Genomic DNA, 15,456 nt, shown 5'->3' on the forward strand with positions numbered 1-15,456 from the left:
GATGTGTGAACATAAGAAAGGCCATACTGGATCAGACCAATCGTCCATTTAGCCCAGTATCCTGTCTTCCAACAGCCTAGCCCAGTATCCTGTCTTCCAGCAGTGGCCAATGCCAGGTACTTCAGAGGGAATGATCAGAACAGATAATCATCAAGTGATCCATCCCCATTACTCATTCCCAGATTCTGGCATCCAGAGGCTAGGGATGCTTCAGACCATGGTTTTGCATCCCTGCCCATCCTGGCTAATAGCTATTGATGATCCTATCCTCTATGAATATTTGTATTACTGTATTACTTTCTGTACTACTTTTTAATGATTATTTTGTATACCTGACTAAGATCATGTTGTTTGCTACATAGTTGCAAAGAATTAACTTAGTCCTAAGCGGTTTTTGTACCTCTTCAGGAACTGAAAGTTAGCTCCAGATCACCCAGTAACTGGTCCTAACAAACAATACAGGTGTCAATTCCTTTGAAGTTTTATCCCTGCTGTGCTTTGATCAACAGGGTAGCTGGTGATTTGGGGAGGGGAACTTCAGATGGGCAAAATGAAATAAAGAGCCTAGGAAGGTTTAAAAGCCTCATCCTAGAAGCTGAAAAGGGGAGGCAGGATCTTTAGAGACATAATGTAACCTGGTCCCCAGAAGGGAAGGGGTGCCAGGGCTAATTACGGCCCACCTAAGTCTTGAGGAAAATGCTAAGCTCATATATTACATCCATAGACCTTTTGATGTTTAAACCTTTTTCTATCTGATTGCTATGCTCTTATGGATAAACGAATAATACTTTATTTGTAGAAGCTGTTCGGTGTCATTCTCTTTTCACACTGTTCACAGCTTCTGAAGGGAAGTCTACAGCAGGGGCTAAATGGAGCTAAGGAAACACTGTTGATAAGCAGGGTGCTATATCTTGGTGACCCAGTCTAAAAGTGGGGGTGAACAGAAGAATGACCATACTTGATCAGAACAATGGCTCATCTAGCCCATCTTCTGAGAGTGGTCAATTCCAGGCGCTCCAGAGGGAATGAACAGAACAGGACAATTTATCAAGCAATCCAGCCACTGTCTTCTAGCATTCTCAGAGCATGGGGTTGAATCCCTGATCATTTTGGCTAACAGACACTGATGGACCTATCCTCCATTAATTTAGTCTAATTCCTTTTTGAAACCAGTTATACTTTTGGCCCTCACAACATCCCCTAGAAATGATTTCAATAGGTTGACTGTGTGACTAAGTACCTCCTTACATTTGTTTTAAACACGCTGACTGTTAATTTCATTGGGTGACCCCCTGGTTCTTGTGTTATGTGAAGGGAACTAACACTTCCTCACTCACTTTGTCCATACCATTCACAATTTTATGGATCTATATCAGATCCCATTTTAGTCATCTCCTTTTGAAGCTGAACAGTCCCAGCCTTTTTAATCACTCCTCATATGGAAGCTGTTCCACACCCTTATTCTTTTTTGTTGCCCTTCTCTGTACCTTTTTCAATTCTAACGTATCTATTTTGAGATAGGGCAATGAGAACTGCATGCAGTATTCCAGGTGTGGACATATCATGGGTTTACATACTGGCATTGTAACATATTCTGTCTCACTATCCATCCCTTTCCTGATGGTTTCTAACATTGTTAGTTTTCTTGACCGCCAAGGCACATTGAGCAGATGTTTTCAAAGAACTATTAGCTTTTTTTGACCGCCACGGCACATTGAACAGATGTTTTCAGAGAACTCTGCACAATGACTCCAAGATCTCTTGCTTGAGTAGTAACAGATAATTTAAACCCTATCATTTTGTATGTATGGTTGGGGTTATGTTTTCCAATTTGCATTGTTTGCACTTATCAACTTGGAATTTCATCTGCCATTTTCTTGCCCAGTCACCCAGTTGTGTGAGATCCCTTTGCAACTCTTCACAGAGAGTTTCTGAATTAACAATCTTGAATAATTCCATACCATCTGCAAACTCTGCCACTTCACTGTTTATCCTTCTCTCTCCCCTCCCGCCCCCCGATCATTTATGAATATGTTGAACAGCACTGATCCCAACACACATCCTTGGGGGACCCTGCTATTTACCTCTCTCCATTGTGTAAACTGGCTATTTATTCCTACCCTCTGTTTCCTATCTTTTAACTAGTTACTGATCCATGAGAGGACCTTCCCTCCTATCCCTTCACTGCTTACTTTGTGAGCCTTTTGTGAGGCTTTATCAGGCTTTATCAAGACAAAGGCTTTATCAAAGTCCAAGTACACTCTATCAACTGGATCACCCTTGTTCACATGCTTGTTGAACCCCTCAAGGAATTCTAATGGATTGATAAGCCACAATTTCCCTGTACAGAAGCTGTGTTGACTCTTCTGCAACATATCATGTTCATCTATGTATCTGAAAATTCTGTTCTTTACTATAGTTTCAACCCATTTGCCTGGTATTGAAATTAGGCTTACCAGCCTGTAATTCCCAGGATCGTCTCTGGAGCTTTTGTTAAAAATCAGTGTTACCTTAGCTATTGTCCAGTTATCTGGTACAGAGGCTGACTTAAGTGATAGGTTATATACCACAGTTAGAAGTACTGTAATTTCTTATTTGAGTTCCTCCAGAACTTGCGTGAATAATATCTGGTCCTGGTGACTTATTACTGTTTAATTTATCAATTTCTTCCAAAACCTCCTTTATTGACACCTCAATCTGGGACAGTTCCTCAGATTTATCACCTCAGGTATGGGAATCTCCCTCACATCCTCTGCAGTGAAGGCAGATGTAAAGAATTTATTTAGCTTCTCTGAAATTGTCTTGTCTTTCTTAAGTGTTCTCTTAGAACCTGACTGCCCAGTGCCCCCACTGATTGTTTGGCAGGCTTCCTGCTTCTGATGTACTTAGGGCTCTTATGTCCACAAAACTTATATTACTGAGGGATGTGGGAAAAAAACACCCACCCCCACCCCCCGAACGCTGGCATAAGTGGTAGTGTGCACAGTGCTATGTCAGTGGTACATAGCTGCCGCCTCTCGTTAAGATGGTTTTATCATATGGATGGGAAAACTCTCTCCCACTGGTATAGAGCGGCTACGCAAGTGATCTTACAGCAGTGCAGCTGCATTGGTACAGCTCTGCCGCTGTAAGCTCTCTAGTGTAGACATGGTTTGGGGGGGGGGGGAAGTTAGGCGTTGTGTCTTTTGCTAGTTGTTCTTCAAATTCTTTTTTGGCCTGCCTAATTATAATTTTATGCTTGACTTGCAGAATTTATGCTCTTTTCTGTTTTCCTTAGTAGGATCTGACTGCCAATTTTTAAAGATGTATTTTTGTCTCTAACCACTAAGATTGTCTTTAAATCTTTTTAGCCATAGTGGATTTTTTGTTGTTGTTTCTCTTACTTTTCTTTTTTTATTTGAGGTATACATATAGGGATGAATTGTGAGGTTCTACTATGAAAGAAGTGCAGGGGTAGGCCTGTCACTGTATGAGGTGCTCATGGAGAGACTGTGGGGTCAAAGGTACGGATAACCCTGAACCATAACAGAGATTTTGGTGCAGCATTACACTGAAATTTAAAAAACAAAACCAAAAAAAAAAATCTGTGCACTCTTTCAGTACATAAAATGCTGAGTTGTGAATTCGGTTAAGGAAAGCAGTGTATTTCTTTATAGAAATTAAAGGCTATTTTATGAAAATGAATAAAGTAGTCTACTGTGTTTTAAAATTGTGAATCAATAAAGGGACTGTACTTCCAAACTTGGAAGGCCAGCTGAGCTGAACTCAGTTGCCTAACACAGCCTTAGTATAAATGGATGCAACTCAAACAAACATGAAATGGAGTTGCATTTGCTTACACCAGGACTGGATTTGAGCCAAAAAGTACAACACACACAACATTTCAATGTCTTCCATTGTATCCAAATATTTTGTGGCATTTTAGTGAATAATCTCAATTTTACTTTTTTTTTGTGCAAAGCAGCCCTTTAAAAGATTAAAGGCAATTTATTGCATTGATTTTTCCATTGTGAAGAATAATGGCATTTAAAATTTTAATGATGAAGACATGACTTCTGTTGAGTTGGCTTTTATCACTTCTGCTCTTTGTCTCTAAGGAGTACAGAATTATGTCCTTTGTGCCACTGAAAAATTTTGCAACTCCAGGAAATAGGTTTACTGTGGATGTAATTATTTTTAATAGGCACTGAAACACAAGCCTATATATGGTAGCATCAATTTTAAGTTAGGAAGAGGCATAGTACACATTACTGCTACATCCAGATAATGATGCTCTGAAACTAATCTTACAGAACTCTGCATCTCATACAATATTTTTATTATAAGAAGAGTAGTATGTAAAAAGAAAACCACACCACACATCAATGAGTTTCCTGGAAGACTACCATTTTGTATTGCAAAGACAGTTTGAAAGTAAAATTTAATATATAGTGCATTTTATATCAGTACTGATCTTAAGACCTGGTTTAGGAAAGTACTGAAACAGTTGCTTAAGACCTGTTGTGACTACTGGGCCTACAAATTTACCCCAATTGTGAGCTCATCTGTAAAAAGTACGTAAAAGTTCATAAAAGGATACAACAACATTAATACCAAATGTTGATGGGAAAAAGTAAAAAAGGAAGATAGAATAACTGAATTAGTCTAAACAAACAGGCCAGGTTGATGCGATTCAGCGACCATGTTCAAATTAAGCTGGTTAGAAACCAGAAGATGCGGAGCCAGAAGATAATGAGCCAAAATTGTTATGCCAGACACTAAGCCTAATTGGTGGACAAAATAATGAGGGGATGGGCCGTGCCACCTACGCTCCCTTTTTGAGTTCTTAAAAGAAATATTTTGTGGGAAAAGTTCAAAAGAACAAAAAGAACAGGCAAGAGGAACATACTGAGGCTACTGAAGCTAGTTTCTAATCATAGCTGCAACCTGCACTGTTTTCCTGGGACCCTGTGCCTTCATCATCCTGAGACAGAGAGAAAGGGACCCAGATGACATCGTCACCCCCTACTGGCATCAGCTGAATCCCAACCACCACCTAGAATTCCAGTTATTACCACCTTTAATACCATCTAAGAAACCGCCAAATAAAGGAGAGGGGGTCCCTTCTAAAATTGGACTTTAACAATAGCAACAATGACATTTACAGCCTTTCTCAATGAACCTATTTGCTTTTCCGCCAAAAGGAAGGTTATTACTGTCATTGATACCATCAAACAAAGAGGTTTTTTTTCTTTTAAAACTTTCTCCAGGTTAAGGAAAAGGGAACAAAACCAAGTAGTTAAAATGAAAGCCTGATTTAATACTTTACATTTCAAATGTTTTAACTATTTTCCCTTCTTTTCTCTATCTTTAATAAAAGGTTAAAAGACTTTTTAATGAGACATGTGCCATGGTGCTAAGCAAGCTGAGGTCTCTATATACCAATCCTCAAACCTTGTTTAACATTGATGGACAGTGACTAGGTTATGCCAACACTTTTATTCCATATATTCCATCCAAACTAATACAATGGGCCATCCCTATTCAGGGCAGCACTTCACCACATGCTTAATGTATTCACATGCGCTGATTTAACAAAACATTGCTTCCTTCAATCCTGTCATGTCTTCCTAGTCTCTACAAATTGACAAATTAATCCCACTTTCAAGAAAATAATATGAAGGGACTCAATCCTGAGGAGTATTGAGGGCCTCCTTTGAGGTGCTCAGCATCCTCAATTTTCACCAATATTTATGGGAATTGAGGGTGCTTGGTACCTTCCTGGAGGAGGTACTATAAATGGCAGTCCATTTTTAAGTGAGCAATCCTCCAATCACAGAAACTTTGTCACAAACTGAACTTTTCAGTGGTCTCAGCAGATAAATCAGGGACTACATAGTTATGGGACTGGGGCTCCCCACCTTGTACTATAGAAGTTTCAATTATGCTGGCAAACAAAGCTTATGCCTCTATTGCACAGGATATAGCAACTGCATATGTAGAAAACCTCTATTTTCAGGACTTTATACCTAGAACTCTTCCTAATCACAGAAGCCACTTAAAAGAATTAAAATGTAGCAATAGAGATTATCAAGGCAGTCGAGGGGATTTAATTACATGTATTCCAGTGGATGTGTCGTGTAATTCTATAAACCTCTTTCATTATCTCAGCCAATAACATTTTAAAATTCCCTTTCTCCTCGTTGTTTTATCTTTACTTTCCAAAGCTTTTGACACATAATTAGCTTGTCAGATCACCAGCTTTACTTTCCTATTATATGGAGAAACAATTGTTATTTTACCTTGGAATCTTAAATGAAAAGTAGTACAATGGATAGACAATACATGAAATATGCACTTCTGAAATTATAAAGCAGAACCATTTAAACACATCACAAAAACAAACTGAAAATATATCAAATAAGTATTCATATTTTGTACAAATTACAGTTGAAATCACTGATAAGAAAAAGATTGAGAAATAATAAAGGATCTGTATAAAACTGCGTAATGAGTTGTCAGGGTTCCTTCCCCACTCTGAACTCTAGGGTACAGATGTGGGGACCCGCATGAAAGACCCCCTAAGCTTATTCTTACCAGCTTAGGTTAAAAACTTCCCCAAGGTACAAACTTTGCCTTGTCCTTGAACAGTCTGCTGCCACCAAGCATTTTAAACAAAGAACAGGGAAAGAGACCACTTGGAGACGTCTTCCCCAAAAATATCCCCACAACCCCTACACAGCCCCTTTCCTGGGGAGGCTTGAGAATAATATCCTAATCAATTTGTTACAAAATCATCAAAGACCCAAACCCCTGGATCTTGGAACAATGGAAAAATCAGTCAGGTTCTTAAAATAAGGGTTTTATTTAAAAAAAAAAGAAAGGTAAAAATCATCTCTGTAAAATCAGGATGGAAAATACTTTACAGGGTATTCAGATTCAAAACACAGAGGATCCCCTCTGGGCAAAATCTTCAAGTTACAGAAATAAACCTCCCTCTTAACACAGGGAAAATTCACACAAAACAAAAGATAAACTAATCCGCCTTGCCTATACTGGTTGCAATACTGGAAACTTGGATTAGGATGGGTTGGAGAAGATTGATTTCCGTCTGGCTTCTCTCAGTCCCAAGAGAGAACAACCACATAAACAAAGAGCACAAAACAAAAGCCTTCCCCCACAAGATTTGAAAGTATCTTGTTCCCTTATTGGTCCTTTGGGTCACGTGCCAGCCAGGTTAGCTGAGCTTCTTAACCCTTTAGAGGTAACAGGATGTTGCCTCTGGCCTGGAGGGATTTTATAGCACTGTATACAGAAAGGTGGTTACCCTTCCCTTTATATTTATGACATGAGTGCAATTACTGAATGATCTTTTTCACTATCCTGAATTTATATCAGGCCTACGTTTACACTTTGTATTTTTCCCCCACACACAATCAATTATTTTTTCTTTATTTTAATTAATTAAAATATCTGATTTTTTCTCATCAATATATCAAGAAGCAACCTGAAAAAAAAAAGTTAGAAATGCCTGAAACAAACATAGACCTTGATTCAGCAAAGTACTTAAGCTTCAGTCCCTTAACCACATGCTTACAGTGCTTTGCTGAGTCAGGGTTTTAGGGCTACTAGTATAATTAAAATGGACTCAGAGAAATTGTAGCTGTCTTTGTGAGGTAATTTGCTGTACAAGTGGGGCTATAAAATAAGAGGCCTCTGCTGAAATTTGTCACTACATGCTCTTAGTTTTTCTTGTTTCAACACATGGAAAATTACAGTTTGCTTCTTTTAAAAATAATAGTCTCAATACTCTCCATGCAGCATGCTCTAGTGGATTGAACACTGGGCTGAGAGCCAGGAACTGGAATTCAAATCCCAACTTACACACGGACTGCCTCTATAGCCTTGGGCAAGTCATTTAACCTTTGTCTCACTTTGCCCACCTGTCAAATGGTGATAATTAATTATACTTTTGTGCCTTTAAAGGAGGCTATGAAGATTGATTTGTGCATATTTGTCAAGTGGTTTGAAAATATAAAGTGGATTGTAAGTGCTAGTATTATTATTACTTTAGATTTTATTTACTGCAACTGATAAGATGCTGTTGCAGAGTCAGGTTATATTAGACATTATGAGCTGATTCACTGGAGAATTAGAGGAGACACAGCTGCCATTTTTATTTATTTTTTACAGCTGCAAGCAGAACAGAAATTCAGTGATGATAATGGTTACTGTTTATCCTGTGGCCTTTTGAAATAAATGGGAGAACAAGTTTCTGGTGGCCAATGGAGTGTTGGCCATGCAAAAAACCAAACCAGAACAACCAACCAACCACCAACCACCACAACTGGCACCCTTCTTGGCGATTTGAATGAGTATAGACTGAAGTGTTCTCTCTCCCCTAGTGTCATCATGGTCACCCCCTAGAAGTCAGAGTTGAGGCTGTCTGTGTGGAGCACTGTAAGATGCTTCAACTGTTCTCTAGTTCTATCACTACACAGATAAGTTTATTCTCCAGAGCTCTAAGTACAGCACCCATCACAAGCACTAAACTAAATTTTTTAAATGGGGGAAATCTGCTCTTCCACTTCTTGGCCATGTTAGTAGCTCCTTAATGGTAAAGCATGCTCCACCAATTACAAAATATGGGTCAAATTCATTTACGCTCTGTGCTAGTGGAAGATCCCAGTTGGAGGAACATCGGCTCACAATGCAACGGTACCCTCCCTTCTACCAGAGGGACCAGAACTTACAGTGTAGCCCAAAGGTAAAGAATGCTGCAGAAGACTGAGTGGCCAGTGTATGCAGGGATTCAGTGCATTCTTGTTTCTGTCCCCAGAAGGGATCCTACTGAACACTTGGCAGAGAATGAAGGTGCCTTCTATCTGAGGAATGTAGTAGTAGGAACACCATCTGTTCTTCAAGAGGGCTGGGAATTTCTCAGCAATGACAGAAACCTCTAAAACTGAGCACAAAAAGGGGTGAAAAACTATCAACTCACCAATGCAACCACAGAATTAAGATCGCTGCTTCAAACCTAAGGGATTATACTCCACATTTCACAATTTTATGTACACAACTGTTGTTACAACTGACAGTTTCTCTTAGGGGGGCAGTCCATCCCTGAAGTACATGCACAGAAATTCACACATTTATTTTTTTCTGCTGTTGCTGGTATCTCACCTTGCAGTGCTACAGTAGAGGACTTTAGCCTAAAGATCCATTATTCTCTTTCCTTTTGTTAAGCAAACTTGACTAGTCACTTTATTAAAACAAAACACAAGGCAAAATTTCAAATTAAAAAGTGAAGGTTTCTTACTACTCAGCTCTGTCTCTAGAGATATTGTGGATTCTCTGGTAAATAATGAGAGTTCTGCTTCATGTGTGGGATTCAGGAGTTCCAATGGATATTTTACAGTTCTTTAGCACTTTCCATCTAAGGAGCTCAAAATGCTTAATGTAAATGTATTTATCCTCATAATATCCCTGGGAGGTAAATAAACATATTATTCCATTTTGTACATGAGGACACTAAGGTACAAGGAGATGAAATTACTTGCCTAAATTCACGCTGGCTATGGCACAGCCTAAAATAGAACACTCAACTCAAAGTTTAAGATCAGAAGGGACCACCATATTATCTAGGCTGACCTCCAGCATATCACATGCCAACACCTCCACCTAGCACCTAAACACTAAACCCAACAACTGAAATATTACAGAAGGTTAAATTATTATGTGCCACAGGCAGAGAAGAGGAGGGACCAAGGTGCCCCAGAACGCCATGCCCCTGCAATGGCAAGAAAGAAATTAGATGATCCTAGTGAGTGATCTGTATCCCATGCTGCAGAGGAAGGCGAAAAGTCTCCAAGTCACTGCCAATCTGATCTGGAGGAAAATTCCTTTCCAACCTCAATATGTTGTTCAGTTACACCCTGAGAACATGCGCTAGAATCAGCCAGCCAAGAACCTGAGAGAGAGAATGTTTGGTGTCACCTCAGAAACCTGCCCCTGCATCATCCAGTATCCCATCTCTAGCTGTGGCCATCCTTTATGCTTTGGAGGAAGGAGACAAAAGACCCCAGATACGTTGTAGGGAAAGAGATCCCTTCCTGACCCCTTCCTGGTCTTCAGCCCTGTGCCTCAACCACAGGTCCATCCTTCCTGAGTGGAAGCATGGTCCACTAGATAGGGTAATAAGAAAAGGAGTACTCAGATGAAGTGAGCTGTGGGTCACGAAAGCTTATGCTCAAATAAATTGGTTAGTCTCTAAGGTGCCACAAGTACTCCTTTTCTTTTTGCGAATACGGACTAACACGGCTGTTACTCTGAAACCTGTCATTAGATAGGGTAATGAACTGGGACTCAAGAGAAATTGGTTATATTCTCAGGTTGGCCACTGACTTGTCATATAACATTGGGAAAGTCACTTCATCTCTCTGTGCCTGCATTTCCACCCTTTGTCTTGTCTATTTATATGGTAAGCTTTTCGGGGTGGGACCATTTCTTATCGTTTGTTTGTACTGTGCCTAGCACACTGGGACTTGACTTCTGTTGGGCCCTCTAGATGCCAGCATAGTACAAATGACAGTAATAGTAATGAGCCTTCCTGCTGCAGGCAAATAAAATAAGCCTTTCCCCCTAACCAGTTTTAGATAATATCTTCCTTTCCCATCTTAAATTTTTCACCTAAAATTGAAACTGAACGTGAACTGATGTTGAGTTGATTCTAACTCATTAGCTATCATTTTTCTAGCTCCAAACTAAAACCCTGGAGCTAGCTTAGAGAAAATTCCTCAAATTTCTTGTGAAAATGCCTAAAGTTAGTGAAAATTCAGATAAGGCTTTTCATGCCTAGGGCCTACCTCTAATTCTGCTCCCCCATCTTCTAGGTTCCAGCAAAGACCAGAAGTAGGAAGTATGCAAAATTCCATGAGACATCCTGTTCTCATAATATTATCTGCCTGATTTTACAAAAAGGAATTTGGATATGTTTCAGCTGTGTATCAAAACTTTGGGGTATTTATGTGAATTAGACTGAACCTAAATTTGGTTTGCACATCCCTAATAGATACTTCATTTTGTTTTCAGGAAGTTGCAGAAAAGAAATTTCAGCAGAGGGGTATGTAGATGGATAAAAGCCAGATGCCTACGGGACAACATTTTATTTTCCATGTTTGTCACAAGTCATTCTGTCTACTTGTCACAAATATTAGACTGCTTTTATTTAAATGTTACCCTACACAGCTTTAGCATGGAGGACTGCTAATCAAACAGAAACCACCAGGCAGCCATAAAATGCTCTATTGCTCAATTAGAAAGATAAAATAGCCCCTCACAGGAATCTGTGGAACAATGGGAGAGATTTGGGTTACTGGCAGACTACTGACTGGGACATTGGTCTATGTGGGCATTTTAATGTAAATAATCATAAGCTAAATATTTTTTCCACTTTAATTTTAAATAATGATGAAGAAAACAGAATTTTTGAAGCTTTGAAATCACTTCTATCTTTGCCACAGGAAGCATTGTAACACCGTGCATTGTCTCTTCAACACTGAAGTAGAGGGGATTTCAGAGAGCACATTATGGGAATGATGTCTGCGATTCAGAGTTTTGAGCTTCTTTCATTATGTTGACAGTTAGGGAAATGATTTCTCAGTTCTCCAGTAATAAAGGCAGTTATCATCCTACTGGATGATTGTAATGTTATATTGACTGTAAGTAAATACCTTAGCCAGCTCTAGTAATATAAACTCACCTTAAAAATCAAATCCTTTTTCCCATAGCGAAACTCCTTCAGCTGGGCTTGGATCTTTTTTGACTGCAAGTGGAAGATAATAAATTAATCTTTAAAATCATTACCATTTGAGAACCTGTGGAGGAGATGACAGCAAATTCTGACAATGGAAAAATGAATTTAGCTCAGACAAAAAAAAAAGTGAAGCAAAATCAAAAAGTCAAGTTTTTTTCTCTCTCTCTCTTTCTTTTCTTTTGAATGCATGCATATACATTCTTTGCAAGGACAGTATGTCTAAACCAATTATGGGACCTAAGGAAGAGTTAAAAAGTGACCTCCAATTAAAATACATTCACAAGCTATCACATTGTTACATTCAGTTAGTTTAACTCATCCATTTCGGACACAAGATTTTATTAAATGTTCACAGCTAAGCATAAATGAAGGCAGCATGGGTGAGAATATTCAGAAGTGTTTAATGATTTCTACTATTATGTGTTTATTTGTACTTTTTGTGACTCACATTGTACAGATCGTATAGAGAGCTAGTGTAAAGTCAACAAAGCTATGCTGATTTATGTTCTCTGAGGATCTGGCCCAGAAAGGTTTTTGTTTTGTTTTTAATTTTAAGAAAAATATTTGTTAATAAACTAATTTCAAATCCATTTAGTCTACTTTTCTTATATATTTTTTAAAAGTTTTTAAAAAGCAGAATCTGCACTATACTGAGTTCCTTTATTCTCTGATATTTTCCTCCCCTTTATCTGAGCAGCCAGCCCAAATAAAGTATTTTCTGGCTTCACAATTGTAATAATTCCAAAGGGTCTTCAAATTAGATATTATTGTAAAGACTGAAGTACTTCACTGCCAGCTGTTTTCGAGTTTTTAATTGTTGTGGTGAGGTTTTTAACACCCTCCGTACCCCCATCAATTTGCATGTTTACTGACATCTTCATGGTATTGGATGGTCTCTGATATTTAGAGTTTTGTGGAATGAAATTCAAAACTCATCCCAAGTCCATTGAAAAGGGACATCAACCTTGAGAATGACTTATCAAAGGAGTTGGCACATTCTCCATAACTGGGACCTTTTAAGTCAGGACATGTCTACACTGAACTTTCATCATTAAAAAATTTGTCGCTCAGGGATATGAAAAAAACACCTCCCTGAATGACAGAAGTTTTAACAACGAAAAGTGCTGGTGTGGACAGTGTTTTGTCAGTGGGAACCGCTCTCCCATTGGGGGTGGTTTTATTTTGTTGCTGGGAGAGCTCTCTCCCGGCGACAAAGAGCAGCTATATTGAGTGCCTTACAATGGTACAGTTGTAGTGGCACAGCCACACCGTTGTAAGGTGTGCAGTGCAGACATAGCCTGTGATTGCATGTCTTTCTAAAAGATATGCTATAATTTTGTGACATGTTGTTGAGCTAGATGAAGGAATCACTGGGTGAAATTCTACAGCTTGTCTTATGAGGGAGGTAAGACCAGATAATCACAATGGTCCCTTCTGGCCTCTAATCTATGGATATATGAAAAAAAATCCTAAGGCTCAAAACTTTTTGAATGGACATTTTAAAGTTCTAAGCTAACTTGGACCACTGCAGTTTTCTAAATAAATGTGTCATTTTTTTTTTAATTTTTAATTGGTTTCACATGGTTATGAAGAGAAACCAGGTAAAACCTTGCCGCTTTGCTTTTGCTTTCAGTTTACAAGTTCATTCAGGCCTATAACGCAACATGAAACTCAGTGTTTGAAGACCACTCACAAAGTGAAACTGAAGAAAAGGTTCACCTGAAACCTTGGTCAATCAAACAGCCGAGATTAGCGTATTTCACCTCTACCTTCTGAGTTATCTTTCTATTCCACATTTCTTCTTCCCCTTATGGCCTCTATGTTTATTTTGGAGAACAGACTGTGCCAAGGCTCTATTCTAAGGAAAGGTCATTATGGCTCTGTGGACTACCAGGTACAACCATTAGTACACTTCAATCTTACGGGTCAAATCTTGATCCAATTAAAACAATGGCAACACTGCTACTGACCTTAATGGAATCAGTATTTGGTCCTAAAAAAAGTATATAATCTCTATGATATATACAGCTGCCACTGACCTATAGGAAAGTCTAAAATTCACTCCTTTAGAAAATTCTCACACTCAGTAGCTCAGGGGTAGGGGGTCTGCAGCTTTTTCCAGTCACTAGTAGCTAACTGTTTAAGGGTTTGGACCCCAATAACAAACCATGGAGGTCAAATGAACACATCAATAGTAACTTTATACTATATATATGAAAATATGGTTGCTATTCCACACTGAATTATCCTAAGAAAGATGCCAGATTGGTGGGCACAGGTGTGAGGTATTATATTGTAAGTCAAGCTGGAAGCTACACTTTGAAAAGGAATTTAAAACCTTTGGCCCAGTGTTCCAGAGAGGCTGAAATCAACCTTCAAAGGGAAAATGCGTCTTGCCAGCTGTACAGCTTACATAGGATCCCTTGCTGGCTTCGCCACTGATCAACACTGGCATTTGTTAACAAAAAGAAAAGGAGGACTTGTGGCACCTTAGAGACTAACCAATTTATTTGAGCATAAGCTTTCGTGAGCTACAGCTCACTTCATCGGATGCATACTGTGGAAAAGACAGAAGATGTTTTTATACACACAAATCATGAAAACATGGGTGTTTATCACTACAAAAGGTTTTCTCTCCCCCCACCCCACTCTCCTTCTGGTAATAGCTTATGTAAAGTGATCACTCTCCTTACAATGTGTATGATAATAAAGGTGGGCCATTTCCAGCACAAATCCAGGTCGTCCCCCCCCCCCGCCCAAAACAAACCCACTCTCCTGTTGGTAATAGCTTATCTAAAGTGATCACTCTCCTTACAATGTATATGATAATCAAGGTGGGCAATTTCCAGCACAAATCCAGGTTTTCTCCCTCCCCCCCTCCACATACCAACAGGAGAGTTGGTGAAAGAGAAAGAGAAAATCTTTTGTAGTGGTAAACGCCCATTTTTTCATGCTTTGTGTGTATAAAAAGATCTTCTGCAGTTTCCACAGTATGCATCCGATGAAGTGAGTTGTAGCTCACGAAAGCTTATGCTCAAATAAATTGGTTAGTCTCTAAGGTGCCACAAGTACTCCTTTTCTTTTTGCGAATACAGACTAACACGGCTGTTACTCTGAAACCATTTGTTAACAAAGAGATCTTTTGTCATGTCTTACCAGCTGATGTCTAAGACCACATTGACCAGCTTTTTCCTGATCATGCTAGTAGAAAAAATTATGTCTGGTTTTATAATTGTTACTAGCAGCACTGTATCCCTGTGGCTCTCTGTCATATCTGTAACTGACTAACATTCTGAGACAGTGCCACACACCCACCTTTCAATCCTGATGATAATGGCAGCTTTTTATTCAACACTAGACTGTTGATGTTGTGCTAGCTTTTAGTGTAAAAGTCCCAATGATTCTTAGAGAACAGCTACAGCAAAATAAATAAAGGTTATACTTATGTTAGTATCATCCATTTGCTAATTGCACAACTAGCTGGTAAAATTAATATTCCTAGAGCTAATTTCATCCCTAGTGTAATTCCACTAAGTTCAATCATCTGACACTGAGGGGATGTGTCCACCCTGTAACAGTTTATGGATGTAAGGTAGGATTCTGCCTTCTGCTGTGCTGGTGCAAGGAGGACACAGAGAATTTCTACCTTTCCTGCTCCCTTT

The 15,456-nt window shown here is 39.0% G+C and overlaps 1 protein-coding gene across 4 annotated transcripts in view; it reads right to left on the reverse strand.

The window, feature by feature from the left end:
• The window catches only part of LUZP2 (leucine zipper protein 2), a 329,631-nt gene that overhangs the window by 108,210 nt on the left and 205,965 nt on the right, over nt 1–15,456 (reverse strand). For 3 of the 4 annotated variants that reach the window (XM_007067922.4, XM_043549073.1, XM_043549074.1), the window contains exon 7: nt 11,741–11,803. The exons of the other annotated variant lie outside the window; for it this stretch is intronic. In XM_007067922.4, coding sequence (XP_007067984.2) covers nt 11,741–11,803 — 63 coding nt within the window. The remainder of the gene's footprint in view (nt 1–11,740; nt 11,804–15,456) is intronic. 4 annotated transcript variants of the gene reach the window in all.

This window comes from Chelonia mydas, chromosome 6 (assembly GCF_015237465.2).
Source record: "Chelonia mydas isolate rCheMyd1 chromosome 6, rCheMyd1.pri.v2, whole genome shotgun sequence".
Lineage (NCBI taxonomy): Eukaryota > Metazoa > Chordata > Testudines > Cheloniidae > Chelonia > Chelonia mydas.